This window comes from Accipiter gentilis, chromosome 34, assembly GCF_929443795.1.
Source record: "Accipiter gentilis chromosome 34, bAccGen1.1, whole genome shotgun sequence".
Taxonomy (NCBI): domain Eukaryota; kingdom Metazoa; phylum Chordata; class Aves; order Accipitriformes; family Accipitridae; genus Astur; species Astur gentilis.
The window spans coordinates 5,283,904-5,301,787 of record NC_064913.1 but is presented as its reverse complement, the minus strand read 5'-3'; the positions used below and the strand labels follow the sequence as shown (position 1 = coordinate 5,301,787).

Genomic DNA, 17,884 nt, shown 5'->3' with positions numbered 1-17,884 from the left:
GTTTTCAAGTCTTGTTCTTAAATGCTTCAAATTTACTGTTGTTTTTCTTTTTTTTTTTTTTTATACATGGGGGTTGGGTGTGGTTGTTGTGGGGTGGGTTGTTTTTTGTTTTTTTTCTCCTTCTGAAAACAGCAATATAGAAACAGAGGAAACAGCTTTCTTTGCATGTGGATTGTTTATTCAGGAAGTGAGAAGGCAGGTGATGAAATTCAGGGTGGAAGGAAGCATTTCATAAGGGTGTACTTACTGGCTGCTAGCATTAAGTGATCACAGTATACTTGGGGGACATATGTGAGGCAGTTGTTGAGTCTGGTGTGGTTATAGCTGTAGCGGACTTTTGAGCATTCAAATGTTGCAGTTCAGAGTTAACATAACCATGCAGTTAGTTGTCTGTGACTTCCCCTATGTCATTACTGGTTTTGTCAAGCTTTCCTATTTGGCCTGACTTCACAGCAGAAGGAATTGAACCTAGAGATTTTCCTCAGTTCTCAAATTTCTCTTCTAGAATTGGAGAATAAAACCTGTTCCTTGTTCTTCCAAGTTCTTGTTAGCGTAAGATGCTTAGTTTGAAAGTTGAAGAAAAATTTGTGATTTCTTTGTTTACCAGATCTTTTGCTGAATCTTTTGACCCTGTTGGCCTCATTCCATTCTTACTAGTAACTCAGCTTCAGTTCCTGCTTTCTCGGAACTGTTCTCAACAAACACAGGGTCCTTGGCATGCAGTGACATTGGGTCATGTGCAAAAAGCTGGCCTGATCTGTAGCTTATTAATGAAGTGTACTTGGTGTGTGGACTCATGAACTGAGAGACACGATCTGTGGCCTCACACTACAGCCAGGGGGCTGTATGTCCTCTGATGCACTGGATTCAAGGAGCCTTGAAAGTAAGACATGTACCTTTATTGTCTACCTGGACTTCAGCAAGGCCTTTGACCCTGGCTCTCATGCCATACTCCTTGAGAAGCTGGTGTCTCGTGCTTAGAATAGTGTACTCTTAGCTGGGTAAAAACCTGGCTGGATGGATGAGCCCAGAGGGTTGTGGTGAATGGAGTTAAATCCAATTGGTGGCAGGTCACAAGTGGTGTTCCCCAGGTTTCAGTTTTGGGACCAGTTCTGTTTAATATCTTTATTAATGATTTGGACAAGGGGATCGAGTGCTCAGTGAGTTTGCAGAGGACGCCAATTTGGGCGGGAGTGTCAATCTGCTGGAGGATAGGAAAGCTCTACAGAGGGATCTGTACAGGCTGGATCGATGGTCCAAGGCCAATTGTATGAGGTTCAATAAGGCCAAGTACCGGGTCCTGTACTTGGGTCACAACAACCCCATGCAACAACACTGCAGGCTTGGGGAAGAGTGGCTGGAAAGCTGCCTGGCAGAAAAGGACCTGGGGGTGCTGGTCAACAGCCAGTTGAATATGAGCCAGCAGTGTACCCAGGTGGCCAAGAAGGCCAATGGCATCCTGGCTTGTATCAGAAATTGTGTGGCCAGCAGGAGCAGGGCAGTGATCGTAGCCCTGTACTCCGCACTGGTGAGGCTGCACCTTGAGTCCTATGTTCAGTTTTGGGCCCCTCACTACAAGAAGGACATTGAGGTGCTGGAGCGTGACCAGAGAAGGGCAACGGAGCTGGTGAAGGGTCTGGAGCACAAGTCTTACGAGGAGTGGCTGAGGGACCTGGGGTTGTTTAACCTGGAGAAAAGGAGGCTGAGGGGAGACCTTATCTTTCTCTACAACTACCTGAAAGGAGGTTGTAGTGAGGTGGGTGCTGGTCTCTTCTATCAGGTGGCTGGAGATAGGACAAGAGGAAATGGCCTCAAGTTGCGGCAGGGGAGGTTTAGGTTGGATATTAGGAAAAATTTCTTTACTGAAAGGGTTGTCAGGTATTGGAACAGGCTGCCCAGGGAAGTGGTTGAGTCACCATCCCTGGAGGTATTCAAAAAGCGCGTAGACAAGGCACTTCAGGACGTGGTTTAGTGGGCATGGTTGATGGTTGGACTTGATGATCTTGAAGGTCTTTTCCAACCTGAATGATTCTATGATTTTTATTACCTTCTGTGCTATTGCTGCTCCCTTACTGCATGGAGCAAAGTGTAAGTGCCTTCACCCTGTCATATGACTACTGAATGACAATTAGATTATTTGAGAGCCTTGGTTTGATCACCCTAGTTAGATTTAGGATGTAGATTTCCTTTAATCTCTTAAAACTGATCATATCCCCATTAGCTCTTAATTTTTATGAACCTGTTCTTCTTTTTTCTTTCTTCTTTTTTAGCACTTAGATACCTTTCTCAAGAGTATTACCTTAAACTTCCTTACGGACCGTACTGAACTGAATGCCCTGATAACTGCACCTGAGAACTGCTTACCTGTGGGTCACCTGGTGATCCTGACAGGCAGCAAGTTGAACATGAGCCAGCAATGTGCCCTTGCTGCAAAGAAAGTGAATGGTATCCTTGGATGCATTAGACAAAGCATTGCCCACAGGTTGAAGGTAGTGATCCTTCCCCTCTGCTCAGCACTGGTGAGGCTACCCCTTGAGTGCTGGGTCCAGTTCTGGGCTCCCCAGTACAAGAGAGACATGGACATGCTGGAGAGAGCCCAGTGAAGGGCCATGAAGGTGATGAAGGGGCAGGATCATCTCTTATATGAAGACAGGCTGAGAGAGCTGGGGCTGTTCAGCTTGGAGAAAGAAGGCTTGGGGGGGATCTCATCAATGCGTATGAATACCTGAAAGGAGGGTGTAAGGATGACAAAGCCAGGCTTTGCTCAGTGGTGCCCAGTGATAGGACAAGAAGCAATGGGCATAAACTGAAACACAGGAGGATGTTCCTCTCGACATCAGGAAGCACTTTTTTACTGTGAGAGTGACAGCACTGGCACAGGTTGCCCAGGCATGTTGTGGAGTCTTCATCCTCGGAGATATTCAAAAGCTGCCTAGACGGCCTCCCACAAAATGGGAGTTGGACAAGATGGAGTAAGGGACCTCTGCAGGTCCTCAACCATTCTGTGATTCCCTGTGGAATAGCATTTCTCTGGTACTGTTGTAACTGCTTTACAGCAAGGACCTAGGTGAATTATTACCCTTCTTGATGTCAATGTGAACAGCTAGGCTTCCTTTCTCCCATTGTGCCTCCATCCATGCTTGTTGCCACATTGATCTTTGAAGTTAAGAATATTATGCCTGTATCATCTTACAGAAATTTACAGTATACTCTCATCTGATAGCAATCTTGGACAGTTTAAGTGCATTAACTTATTTTAGGCCTTAAGGAAAGAAGGCAGGCATCCAGCAAAGTTTAGCAGGTCAGAGCCCTGGAGAACACTTCCCCTTTGGAAAGGCCAGATCAGCACGCAGTAGCCATTTCAGTGTCCTCTCAGTGCAGCCTGTTAGCAGGTCACAGGTGAGGCTGTACCTTGCCTATGAGGTACGACACTGGAGTATAAGAGGGTACTCTGATACTATAACAGATCACAAAACAGTATCACAGTGCAAATGCCATATCTAATGACTGTAGGTGATAGGGAGAAAGCTAAAACCTGCCTATATAATACGGTATGCAGGCGTTCAAGTAACTTGGTCCATTGATTAAACAGAAAACATATTAGATTCGGGGCTCATCTCTACCACTTCCACTGAAATTCAGGAGTAGAAACTCACGTAGGGGGCAGTGAGGATATAGGAGGTAGCATAGCAAGCATCTCAGCCATGAGATCAGGCAAAGACTCTTGATGAAATTCCCAAATTTAGTGAAGTGTTTGAATGGAAGCTAATCTGTGGGAGAAGGGGAAGAAGAGTCCTGTGTATTGAATTAAGGTTTTAATGTTAGAAACATGCCTCCAATAGGGTATTACTGCCATGGAGTCAGGTTTAAACTCTTATATGCCTGGAACAAGGTACATATTTGGTGAGGACCCTTTCTTATGCTGGAGGAAAAAAGGGCTTGTCATTCCTAATAATCTCTTTATTCAGTTAAATGAACATATCCCTACAGTAAACACTGATATAATCTGCTTAACATATGGAATTTAAAAGTCAATATAGAACACTGCCAAATCCTCTTGTTTTTAAAGGTGTGAATAAAGGCTTGCTGCCACAGAAACTTCTGATATGGTCAAGGCATCTGCCTTCAGCTGCTTTTGGTCCATGACCTGTGCAGCTACACCTCCGAGAATATCATGTAATGTTATAGAATCATTTAGGTTGGAAAAGACCTTTCAGATCATCAAGTCCAGCACCTCAATGTCTGTCTTCTAGCGAGGGGCCCAAAACTGAACACAGTATTGGAGGCGTGATCTCCCCAGTGCCGAGTACAGGGGAACAATCACCTCCCTGCTCCTGCTGGCCACATGATTTCTGGTACAAGCCAGGATGCCGTCGGCCGCCTTGGCCACCTGGGCACACTGCTGGCTCATATTCAGCTGGCTGTTGACCAGCACCCCCAGGTCCTTTTCTGCCGGGCAGCTTTCCAGCCACTCTTCCCCAAGCCTGTAGCGTTGCGTGGGGTTGTTGTGACCCAACTGTGGGACTTGAGGCATACTCTTACAGCTTTTGAGATACTTTTTTTTTAAAGGGTAGGAGTTAGAGGTAGGAAGTCACATAAAACATTTGAGTGTGCATATGTATAGATAGTTAGATAAAATTGTCTTCACACAGAGTACTAGCTTTCATTTCTGCATGCTGTCCTTTGCTTCTATCAGAGACACAAGCAGAGTTTTCCTATTCTTGAGGTGCAGCTTACTGAAAACCAGACTGTTAGAAAAACTACCAATGTCTGAAGCAGTCTGTTAAAATAAATTAAGATGAAATACAGACGTTAACATGACAGGTTGTCGATCATGTGGTAAGTGGGATGCATTTCCCTTCTGCTTTAAATATATGCTTCTGAGCTAATCACCCTAGATCTTCTTCATAGTTGGAGAGAAATAGCTTATTTTATGGCATGATTTGTCCGATTGGTACAGCTGCTTTAAAATGAGCAATATCTTTCTAAGTTCCTGTTTGTATCCATCATCTATAAAAGAAACATAGGTGATTAGCTGGGATGCCATCATATATTTTTTTTCAAAAAATTTCAATTTGCATGTGCCCTTTTGAATGTTTAAGCTCTTAAGAGTTGTGATTGTGAAGTAGGAACATCTGTTAATTAAAGCTCCAAACCAACCAACCAGGCAGACAACCAAATTGCAAACACTTGTGAATATGGAGAGAGCAGCAAAAGCATGTTGTAAATGTCCCCCCAAAGCTAAAAAGATTATTTTTTTTAAAATTTGGGGTTGTGTCTTCACATCTAATCTTGCTGAAGTAGAAAAGAGCTCACTTACTCATGGAACACACTTCATAATAACCTGGCTGCATTTACAAATAAATAAATAAATTCCCTTTCCTTACATTGATTGGAAAGTTGTTTCAAAGCCTTGGGCTTGGATGGTTGGAAGCATTCTGTAATTTTCAAAATAAATCTCTTGTCTGAGTTCATACTTACTTGCCTTTCTGGCAACATTGTTTTGCTGAGAGATCCTTTTTCCCTTCTTGGTGTTTATTTTGGCGTATTTCAGAAGCAACATTGTTCACTTTCAGCCTTCATTTTGCCAAGAAAAATAAGCCAAGCTGGCTGGCTGCTCATAAACTAAACAATGTGGGGGAAGGTAGTCCTTAACCATTTCTGCACCTGCTTTACTCTGCATGTGTGTTCAGATATGAGCAGGCAGAATTTTCCCCCTCCCTCTCCCAGATAACTTCTCTGCAGTCTTTGGGATCCTGCTGGATTATGAGTTTCATGGGGACCATGGATGACCATGACTGCTAGGAATTATATGTTAGGATACCTGTCTGATGATAGTACTCCTGAGACTGAGGTGAGGAAGGATGTGGTGGCTGCGCTTACATGAACAAATGGAGGAGCCGAATACACCAGAAGTGTTGACAGTAAAAATTAAGAGTTTAAAAATTAAACCCATTTTGAACAGTAAAACTGTTTTAGGGTGAATGTTCTTGTGTCAGGAAAGACCTCTTTATTTGGATAACTTCAGTATTGTTGCAAATTTGTGTAACTAAAAAAGCTGACTGTGTTAAACATCAGTGTATACATCTGTTTGCAATGCCACTCATTTTTCATCTTGTTTAAGAGAGTTTAGTGTTTCCATAAATTGAAAATGTATGCAGCCTGGTGTTGCTGAGTTGTCTGCTAATAATAGAACCTAAAATGGGTGTGTGGGGGAGAGATGACAACGAGCAGTCTCCAAGAGTCATTACCCAATTCTGCATCCCTGTGCTGGTGTGTGGAAGGCGCGTGTTCCAGTGCCAGCCACCCTGGGAAACAGAACTTCTGCGGTAAATTCCTCTTTCTGTGGTAATGCCATTTTTCATCTTATTAATGCAAATTAATCACTTGTAGTCATCTCCCTTCAAATGTCTACTGTTTATAATTTACATGAAAACATCTATCCATGCACTTCCCAGTTAGGTGCCACCACGGTAATTACTCAGGTACTTCAGTAAGATCCTCGTCGGTCCTTCGAACTGAGTCATAGGCAGTTATAAACTTTGCAGTTTCTTTAGCACGCAGTTGTTTTGTTAAAATTTTTATTAATGCTTCCTTTTGTGTTTTATGGCATATGTTATGGTAACTTGCTATAGTGTGTTAATACTGTATGTTCTTCCTAAGGGATTTTTAATTCTAATGTACTTTATATAATACAAGAACAAAAAATATTGTAATGAAAACATTGAAAGCAGTTGAACAAATGGTTGCTCTTTATAGTGAGATTTGTTTTCATGAGTGCGTATTTCCTGAGGCAGGCTTTGAACCGCAAGATCTTGTTGTGTACTGTCCTGGTCCTCTCCTTGTGCCGCCTTCTGTCCCCCTGCACCCAGGATGCTCCTCAAGCTCCCTGGGGAGGCTGTGATGCCTCCTCCCACCTCACTCCTCTGTCCTCAGTTAATCTTTCTGCTAAAGCTTGAGCTGAAGTCGTAGCTTGATGTATACCCAAAGAACAATATGCTAACACTGTAGCTTAAAAAAAAAAGTCACCATCTCCGTGCTACCCTGCTCTTGCACAAGTGTTGGTTTAGCAGTCTGGTTTGTAACTTAGCTGCTTCCTGCCCCTCTGCCCCCCCCCAGACAAAAAGAAAGAAAGAAAACAAACAAACAAAAAATCCTTGAGCTAATTCTCTGATTAAACACTTGTTCTAGCTGGTGGGAAGGGCAGTGTGGAACATGGCTTTGTGGAGGGTGGGACTGCAGGGTGTTCTCCCTGCGTGATACTGGTTTCATACCAGTTTTGAACAGGCCAGCTTACAGCCTTCTCATCTGCTTGTATCTTTTGCTGATGGGGGCCTTTGAGAAAGAAGCAGAGCAATGGGCTGTAGATGGGCATCTCTGTAGGCATCCCATTTTGATCTGCTTCCCTCCTGAAACCCACTAAATGAATGAACAGTTAAGGCATGTTTTTTCCACTGAGTTTTGCTTGATTTCAAACCGTTTTCTGGTCTCACTGGTGACTTCAAATGTGGTGTGAATAATAGGGTTTATTGTAACTTTCATTTTCTAGCAAAAAAAGTAAATAGGAAGTGTCTTAAGAACAAGGCATTGCTTTCTGGCTGTGTGTGGTGACTGCCAGCTGAGCGCCTGCTTTGCCTCACAGGGTGCTGGTTTGCACAAATGATTTAATTTCTGTGTGTCTGTTCCACAAAGCAAAATGTGGCTGTTTCTGGAGTTATGCTGGGAAGCCCAAAACTCTGACTGCTCCAGAATAGCATTTATGTACCCAAACAGCTTGTGTCCACATGCCTTCAGGGTGGGAGTGGTGTGCTGCTGGGGACTTTTTTTTTTTCTTGTATTCTTCCAGCATAACTCTTCCTTATTTGATGTAAGCGTGGTTAAAAGTAAATGCTTGCCTCTGTGAGTAGCTTTTGTTTTGGCCATTTCATTTGAAACTCTTCTCTCCGTTCCTAAAAAGTTGATTTTTGTACGTAATGAGCTTATTTTGCAAGGAAACGTAATATACACAGTTTACAATAGGAGACTACCCTCTTAAGACATAGAGGAGAGAGAGTGTAGCTTTTTAATGGATTTCAGCCATTGGAAGTGAATTTTTTTTTTTTTCCCCCCCCTTCCAGGATCTCGAGTAGCAGGATGGACGAACTCTAACTGACAGAGAGGCAGACAACACACCCTTTCAGCATGGAGACCGTTCCGGTTGATGGGGAACTTGATAGAAATTCAGTGAGTAACTTAAATATGGCTTCATGTAATTGGATGAACATGAAGGTGCTTTTGCAGGGAAAGAATTAAATAGCTTGAAGCTGTTCTAGTTTGGTTTGAATTGATACTTTTCTGGTGAATGCTTTTGGAATATTGTGTAGTATTACCCATCATTTGCTAGATTCTCATGGCAAGAGGACCGGTTGTCAAGAAATATTTTGTTACTGGATTTGATCCTTGGTATCTCTGAGTCCCAAAAGAAAAAGGTATTCCTCTCAGTTGTGTTCTCTGGCACTTTACTAGTTAGTGACTATGGACAAAAGAAAAAATAAGGTATTTCTTGGTGGAATGAGGAGCAGAAAAGGCAGGAGGAGTGAATATTATATGTTACTAGAGTCATTTCAGTTGTAAGAGTTGATAAACTGTGCTGATTATAAAATTTCTGAAGTAGTCAAAATACCAGCTCTTTCTTTCTAAGTACAGTTTAAAAACAGGAAAGGCTAGTGGGTAATGACACTTCATCATCATCATATTGCTGAAATTATTTAAGAATTTAACTTTTCCACAAGCTGTGTTATGTGGAAGCACTCCAATAGCTGAAGCAGGAAATGTTTTTTAGTTTCTAAAGCTGCTTTCTGATACAAAGCACTGCCTCCCAAAGGCAAAATAGGATATCTTTTCTGTAACTGAGGTGAAGCTCAAGTTTAACACCTCATTAGTGACAAACTTTATTTGTGATGGTTCAACTACTACATAGACCTATTAATTTGATCGAGTGTTTCATTACTGTTTTTATCTTTAGTGATGGATTTGAAGACAAGCTATTTTGCAGTGCTCTAAGAAAATCCTTGGCTTTTTTCTGTAATAAACAGATCCATTGATTTGTTGCGGGGCCAATGCATTTATATCCCAGGCACAATATACTATAAGTATCATCTGTCAGCTGTGTAATAGGATATTTTTTTAAAAAAAATCCTGTCAATTAAGTTGCTGTCCTTCTTGTTTCCTACAATAAAAAAAAAGTACCAATTTACAAACAACTTTGAAGAAACTCAATGTGCTAGTTTCCTTTTTTGTGACATGCTTTCACAATAGCATGATTTTAAGAAGGTATCTTGAAATGAGGCTCTATATGTTTTACCAAGTCTGCTTCAGAAGAATGCTAAGTGTAAGGATAGATTTGCCTTTCATCCTATATACTTCGGCACCTGAAGTGTCATCTTGGAATAATTTTTTTTTTAACTGATGGTATACTGTGACTGGCTACTCTAAACATTTCTTACCAAAATATCATTTAGTAGAATAATTGTCTATCTTAATTGCAGTTACAATGTAAAGTTTTATGTGTTGCACTACAGCTGTTAAAAACAGTTTGGAAAGCTTATCTGGGAGTCTAAACATACTTGGTCTGGTGTACACCATAATAAAAAATTGAAACTGAAATATAAAAAAAACCCAACACACATATATTTTAAGAGATTGGACCCAGTAATTTTGAAGACCTTGAGTGTATGCAAATCTGGACATGTCCCAGAATTTTAAATTGTTTGAAGGGTCACGTTTGAGATTTTTCAGTATTCCAGACGTCTAGCTGCAATTTGATTTATTTTTGAAGTTCCACTTGTCTGATTAAAAATAATGAAATACATGAATTGCAAACATGCATGAAGAATACTGATCAACATTTTGCTGCATGGTTTAAGTCCTTTGGGGGGGTTTCTAGGAGATACCTGAAAAAGCCCTTTTTAGAGGTGTCAGCATTCTAATGTGTTTTTTGGCTTGCGTGTAAAAGAAAGAGGAGGAGATCACAGAACTTAATGTTGTGGGCTTTTCTTTCCAGAAACAGTCTAGGGAGAAAAGTCTTACATGAAATGCTTTTCCTGTCTAATAATTAGGTTGATATATACTGTATCTGAACACAAATGTTATGACAGGTCAGCAAACTACTTTTGTAATCTAGCACCATTAAAGCATTGTAAAATAGTAGACAGTCTAGTTTAAGTTCTTGTTTGAGAACAGTTTTTGCCTGTTTTTCTATAAAATAATAATTTAATTTAAACAAGCCTCACTGGCTCAGAACTCAGAACATTACATGGGAATGTTTGATGCAAACCATTCTTTTTCTAAATTTTTTTTTTAGAAAACTTTCTAGTTGGCACTAATTTTTACCAAAACATGTATTTCATAAATATGTTGCCTTTGATATAACTTGTACAGTCAGTCCTTGCTATTTAAATACATCAGCAGACAGAAGTACCTTTCTTCCCTTGAAGCATAGAATAGAGACCCTTTTCTCTGGTCAGCTTTGCTGGTTGGGTTTAGTGGTCCTGAATTTATATGTAACATGATTAATCTTAGTGATCTACTTGTATTAGAGACTGCTTTCAGGAAAAGTCTGTCTTCAGCAGGGTGAAAACTTGGCTTTAAAAAGTGCATTTAAACTCTATTAAGAATTTAGCTGTAGGTTTAGATTGTAAATCTAGTAAGTATGTTTAACAAGCATCTTTTGTAGTGTGAGATTCAGACATGCTAGCATGACATATGTTTTAGCTTTTACCCTAATCTTCAACAGGAAAAGGATTTTGTTTTATAGGACAAATTGGCAGATATAATTTTAGGTTTAGTAGCAGTTGTTATAAGCTTTATTTCTGAGAAATGTCTGAAGCATGGAGTTGCTTTTGTATGAGAACAGGATTGTGGCTACTGTCTCATTGATGGTTTATATTTCTGGTTTTATTCCTTAGTCTTAATCTAAAATTTTACTGGGAGGAGGGATAGGTTTTGTATGTTTTGATAGTAACATGTTTAACTAATTGTACCTCAGCAGAAGCTAAATCAATCATGTAGTGTTGAGAACCTCCCTTGTCAAAGGACTTGTTCTGTAATCTGTAATCCAAGTCATCAGTTAAATAAATGTGAAAATAAGGGTAGGCTGTGTCTCTGGAAATAAGTGTATCTTTCTCTTAATTTTGTATATTTAGAATAAAAAATTGTGCAAGATAATGGACAGGAATGCCCTGAGGGCATTCTTTTCAGAGAAAACATTGAAGTATTAAAACTGTCATTTTTTGTTCCCTTAGGGGTTTGAATCCCCAATCTGCAATGATATGAATTGCAGATGATAGAGGTATAATGGGCTGTTGGAACACGAAGAAGTCTTTATGGACAAAATAGTCTCATTTCAGTATCTTAACATCTTGCATTGATATTTCAAAATATATATTCTGCAGGTTTTAGGTAAATACACAGGCCCAAATAGTTCTAATCAAGAGACCGGGCTGACCAGCAACGGAGGCAGTTTGGTGTGTAAACAGAATGTCTGTTGGAGAAGATCAGGGACAGAGTTAGACAGGCTTGTGTTTCAGCCTCTGGCGTAGGAGCTGTTTGTACCAGATCATAGGATTAACCATGCAATGCTAAAATATTTACATAAAAAAGCCCCTGCATCGTCTCGGGTGACAGATTGCCCTGCTCTGTGGTGTCACGTTGTATCTTGGTCAAGGCTGCTTGAGAGGCAGGCAGTGAGGCAGGACCTGCTGCAGTGCTTTTTCACTCCATTTCTTCAACGTGTAAGTACGCACTGTGGGTGAACATGCTGTCTGAGTCTCAAACTTCTGATCCTGTATGTCTGTTAACAATTTATTTTTCCAGTTCTCTTCTGTTGCTTTCCAACTTTTCGTGTGAAATAAAGCAGACCCGTGCTGAATAGTGGTGTTCCCAGTCCTTCAGTCAGTTGCTGGATCTCTGTACAGTTACTGCAAACTCCTTTATCTTGCTCTCTTGTCAGTCACTATTCCCTTGAATCTAAAACCAGGGTAGGGCAATACAGTTCCAGTCCAAACAAATTGTTTCCTAGTCTGTAGCATGCTACCTGTACATTAAGAAGAAGCACTTTGCCTCGAAAACAGTTGAATTCTTGAATGTGTTTCATGTGGTAGTATGTAAACCTGTCTGCTAAGTTCATGGGTTCCCTTAGCAGTGTTTCACTCTTTGACCTAAATTTAGTCTCTGACAGGGATAGAAGGTTGTTTACCAAGTGCACTTATAATTTATTTCAGCTTATCTTGTTTAATCAAGTCCATTTCCAGAAAGTGCAAAATTATGAAAGAACGGTTCCCTCACCTTTCCAATGATGTGTACTCTAATTGTAGTATTCTTATTGCAGTACTTTACATTTGCATGTTGCAGTGTCAGTTTAACACCCCCAGGCAGCTGTGGGGGATAAAAATCTGTGTTTTGAGATCAGGAGTGTAAGACAAGACTCCTGCTTGCTGATATTTTTATTTTTCTTTTTTTTATGTTTCCTGCTGTTTAATACTGATAACAGAGACACAAGATTGGATCCTCTTTAAGGCAGGGCAAGGATTTCTCTCCTTTATGGAGCAGAAGTTTTTTGTTTGGGATATAGAAGATACAGCATGTTTGGATTTATTTTATTTTTAAGGAGCAAATATTTATGCTGATCAGTACGCTTGTTTTCTCCTCCTTTTCTGTTATTCGTGGGTTTCAGATGATGTAAATCCTTTAAGACGTAGGTGGAACTTACCTTACATCTGTACACGGCTGAGCACAGTGGGATCTTGGCTCCGATTTATGGCCTTGGGTAGCAATGATTTATAGAAGATTCCAGATCAAATGTCAGAAAGGATTAGACTACTACTGTGTAATTACTCTCCTATAGTGCCTATATTTGATGCATTCAGTGGGACAGAGATAATTTTTTTTATACAACTTGATTCTTTGGAAATACTTTGATATAAAATATCCTCTTAAATTTAAAACTGCACTGCTTGTCTTCCATCCTAAGCAATTTAAAATGTTACCTGTATTTGTAGATGAACTGAATCTGTGGCTTCTAAGTTTGTGTGCAAGAGCAGTTAGGCTTGGATCTGGCATTGGTGGGTGCTCGCACATTACTGATGGCTTAAAAGTTTTTTGTCTTTCCAAAACACCTGTCCGAAAGTGGGCAGTTTTGGAAACAAATTTTGTGGTATTTCAGCTTTCTTCAGAGCTTTAGTCTTCTGAAAATTCCAGCTAAAAATTTCTTAAAATATATTGTGTATCAAGTTATATGAGCACTCAATTGCTGATGGAGAGGTTCCACTCAGAATTAGCAGTTGGGGCAGTTGCTGTTTACTAACCATATATGATGATGGCTTTTAATAATGGCTTCTCTATAAGCATATTTGTAAGTTTTGTTGCTTCAACTTTTCTGAACTGCTAAGTCTCTTGAGGTCTTGCCTTTGGTATTGAGGTGCATGTTTTATTTTAGTTATGAACTAACGCTGTTTTCATTGTCCTTCTTCTTTCCCGCTGCTGCTGCTTTTGTGCACTTGCTTCTTCCTGGCCTGGATTTTTATGTTTGCTGTTCTTCGTTCTTCAATTGTATGTGTACGCAGCATCATGGTGATAACAGAGACTCTCATGGACCATCAAGTAAGTGACTCCCCCCTCCTACAGTATGTTTGCACATATGTTCATAATAGTTAGCATGTATCTTTACCTATAGGCTGCTGGGCTAAATGCTACATTTTCTTCCATACTGTAATTGAGAAGCTCAAGTACAATGAAAATTTACTGTTGGAAAAGTATTTTACCTGGCATACTACTCATCTCTTCTTTTTTTTTTTTTTTTTTTTTTGTTAGTGGGAAAAGTTTATTCTTCACCTCTCCCAGACATGGCTAGAAAAAAAATAATCTTTTAAATTACTTATCTGGAAGAGAAGAAGACATATTTATCAATCTGAAATGAAACCTTCAAATGTTATTGTAGTATAGATAATAAAGACATGGAATTAATGGTTCAGAAACAGTTTTATTTTTGAGCTTGTCTGTTTATAGTGCTATATGTTTCACTTGATTTCAATAACTTTACATCTTCAGAAATGAACAGGTGTGTATACTGTAATACTCAAATAAGAATTGGATCTGATGTGGTGATAGGGAGAACTTCAGTGGGTGTATATATGTGTGTGCACGGAGCCAAAGACTTATTAGTGCCATTGGTTCATGGGTGTTAGTATGATTGTAGGATTGGCAGAATAATTTTGCCTGGGATTAAGAGTCTGTGTATGTGGAGAAGGGAAAGGTGCAGGTACAAATTCTTTCTTTTTAGTGAGAAATCTGTGCAGAAGCCATGGTCTTAGCTGATACCACTTATTATAGACATCAAAAAATAATACAGAATTGAGTTATAATAAACCTCCTATATCTGATGTCCTTGTGCTATTTTCAAGAGTGTAGGCACTTTCACATGCTTGTTATAGAAACAGAAGAACTGGGAATCTGCCACTTCAGATACAATTTTTTTTCATAGCTTTATCTGATGAAATAAATTGGCTGTAAAGACTGCAGTTTGTGTTTCTTCTGATGCATTAATCATACTAACAAACTATATTTTAGTAATTTGATGGCCAGTATGTGGAAATGGAACAAAGTATGTATTATCAACTCTAATAGTTCTGTTGGTATTGAAATGTGCCCTCCAAAGTGTTGCAAGGAGGCTTTGATATTTACTAATTCATGTTTCTTCTCTAAAATAACCCTCTGCTCATCTTCAAGGAGGTAGATGGTAGGGGTTTAAACTCACTCAGGTAAAGGAAGGGATTAACGGAGGTCGTCTTTCTCTTGGATGAGTGCTCTGAAGCCTGAGTGAAAGTCTAAAAATGAATCACCAGTTTGAGGCCTTTGAGTGAAAGGAATGGTTGGCCATGCTATTGTAGGTCTTCTCAGACACGTTGAGCATATGCCTAACAAATCAAGTTGCAGAGATGGCATGTGAAACCTAAGAAGAATTAAATCATAGAATGGTTTGGGTTGGAAGGGACCTTAAAGATCATCTAGTTCCCACCCCCCTGCCATGGGCAGGGACACCTTCCACTAGACCAGGTTGCTCCAAGCCCCATCCAACCTGGCCTTGAACACTTCCAGGGATGGGACAGCCACAACCTCTCCGGGCAACCTGTTCCAGTGCCTCATCACCCTCGTAGTAAAATTTTTTTTCCATATGTCCAATCTAAATCTATCCACTTTCAGTTTAAAACCATTGCCCCTTGTCCTGTTGCTACAGGTCTTGGTGAAAAGTCTTTTTCTGTCTGTCTTATAAGCCCCCTTTGTATATTGAAAGCCTCCAGTGAGGTCTCTCTGAAGTCTTCTCTACTCCAGGCTGAACAGCCCCAACTCTGTCACCTTTCTTCATAGGAGACGTCTTCCAGCCCTCTGATCGTTTCTGGAAGTGAGGTGTTCCCCAGGAACATTTAAAAACAAAAACAAAAACAAAACCATATTTTGATTGTCCTCACCAAAACTCACTAGAAAGTGTGAGTGCTTTGAAGGTTAGTCAGAAACTGAGTGTGGCTTTTGAGACTTACACTTTTGATTAGTTTGCCAAGATTTCACTGCAGGTACATGGGGACAAGTGAATCTAAAACTGTAAGTTTCAGTTTGGTGTTTTGGGCAAATAAGAAAAAATGTTTGACTAGAAACATTATTTATTCATTTGTGCTAACTTTTATTTCACAAGTGAGCAAGGTCACTAGAGTAAATGACCATTGATCTCTTTCAGGATTACTGTTGGTTTTATTCTGTGAATGTAACGAAATTCCAGGATAAAATCATTCTGTGCTTCAGATGAGTTCAAAATTAGCTATAGGACTGTCAAACATTGTCAGTAAATGGATGACTTAAGTATGTACCGTACATTTTTATAGTGTTTATAAAATCAATCTATCAGAAGCTATAAACAGCTGCTAAGGAGCCTCTACAAATTGCTGAGTTACCTATTAATAGGTACTAATTAAATCTACGCTCTTAAAAAGATCTGCTTCCAAGTGGTAGGTGTTGATTTAATGGCATCTTGAAAACTCAGGTTTGTTATGAGCATAATTTTTCCCCCTCCTCTCGCCTTTCTAAGCACTTTTTCCTTTTCCTTGTAATAGCTTTCTTTGTTTCCATCTCTGTCTTTTAAGGTTCCAGAGCTCCTGCCGTAAGATGCTTGGCATATCTTTACAGAGATCATTAACTTCCTGAAGGTCCTGCTGATTTTACAGCTGTGACTGTACAGACACCTCTAAAAATCAGGTCATTAGTCAGTCTTTTATAGAGAAAAGATGAAAGCCTCTTAGTAATCTTATTCACTGTCTCCTGCTCAAAGCAACAGGTAATGTTCTGCCTTGCCCTGTCTTTCCCCTCAACCGAAAGCAAACATCTGAGCATCAGGATGAGGCATTTTGAAGGAAGAGGACAACTTCTTCCTAGTGGCTGCTACAGTGGTGGATAGACGTTTATGTACTTAACTGATTTATTTCCATTTGTTTAGTACTTTTACAGTGCTTTGTATAAAAAGGAGATTTTAAAACTCTACTGCTAATCTATAAAAGCTGAAGGATGATTGAATTTCTCAAAAGCCCTCTTGATTTAAGAAGTTCATCTTGAATCCCCAGGCATGCAAAGTGATTACCACAAGATATTCTATGTTAGGTGATACATAAACTGTGTTTTTTAGGAAAGGAGCCTTTGTTAGTGCTAGCAGTCTTGGCAGGACCCAAACTGAGTCTGTAGACTAATGAGGGAGCATGAATTTAATAGTGAACTTGAAGCTTGTAACCCTGTGGGTGTTACCAAGTTAACATCACTGAATTCAGTTCGTGCTTTGGTAGAACTTGTGTGCAGAGTTTGCTCACGCTGCAAATTACTGGCAAGTACTGCCTGAGAAGTGATCACGTCTTGACAGCTTAAAGAAACCTTTGGAATTCCCAAAGCTTAAAGAGAAGTTAGCCGTGCTGCATGCTACCCATACAGAAATGAGCCTTCTGCACAGGTCACTCAAGAAAGGGTTCTTAGCGCAGTTCCCGCTGCGGAGCAGGTACTTGACGCAGGCGAGGAGCCCACCCGCAGAGCTGGAGCACTGCCCGCTGCAGCGGCCGGGGGCACCCGCAGGGCATGGCGGGCTGTGAAATCCCTTCCCTGGGAAGCTAAATGGCCGCTGGCTCTTCGAGGGCAGCTTTCAGCTAGTTGATTGAAAGTTGGTGCTACTTTGGTGTACCTTAAACATTTTTAAAACGGGTATAGCTCGCTCCCCTCGCAGGGACCCGTTTTGCGTGAGCCTGTGAAGCAGCTGTTTTCTACACACCCCACAGCCCCTTTTATTTATTTTTCATTTCAGATACCAGACCTTTTATGGTACAGTCCCTTCCCGAGACTTCAGCAACTGCCCTGCTCCCCCCCTTTCCCTTACTTGTAGCTGTAGGACAGTGAAAAGCTAGTTTGGTGGTACTACAAGAAGAGCAAAGTCAGTTACTGCCTTGAAGTGCTGGCCTTCTGGCACTGACAGACTTGAACTCTGACCTGGTAAAATGAGCTTTTTACCTCACTTGTCCATCTCCTCACGTGTTTTTCCTGAGCAGCAGTCTGCATAGGGTATAGTTTGTCCAGAGCAGAGCTTTAGATGGTTTATCTGATGTAGAAAAACAGTACAGGTGTGTATGTGTATCCTGGCATTCTTGCATTCTTCATAGAATCGTTTAGGTTGGAAAAGACCTTTAAGATCGAGTCCAACCGTTAACCTAACACTGCCAAGTCCACCACTAAACCATGTCCCTAAGTGCCACGTCTATGTGTCTTAAATAACCTCCAGGGATGGTGACTCCACCACTTCCCTGGGCAGCCTGGTCCAATGCTTGAC

General features: G+C 40.5%; 1 protein-coding gene across 7 annotated transcripts in view; it reads left to right on the top strand.

Moving 5' to 3' along the window:
- OSBPL8 (oxysterol binding protein like 8) overlaps positions 1–17,884 on the top strand; it is a 95,331-nt gene that overhangs the window by 24,868 nt on the left and 52,579 nt on the right. For 3 of the 7 annotated variants that reach the window (XM_049792013.1, XM_049792009.1, XM_049792011.1), the window contains exons 2-3: positions 8,118–8,223; positions 13,602–13,638. In XM_049792013.1, coding sequence (XP_049647970.1) covers positions 8,182–8,223; positions 13,602–13,638 — 79 coding nt within the window. In that variant the 5' untranslated portion in view covers positions 8,118–8,181. Of the gene's footprint in view, positions 1–6,327; positions 6,349–7,874; positions 7,900–8,117; positions 8,224–13,601; positions 13,639–17,884 lie in introns of those variants that run through there. The other 4 variants (XM_049792015.1, XM_049792016.1, XM_049792010.1 and 1 more) reach the window with 3 other exon arrangements.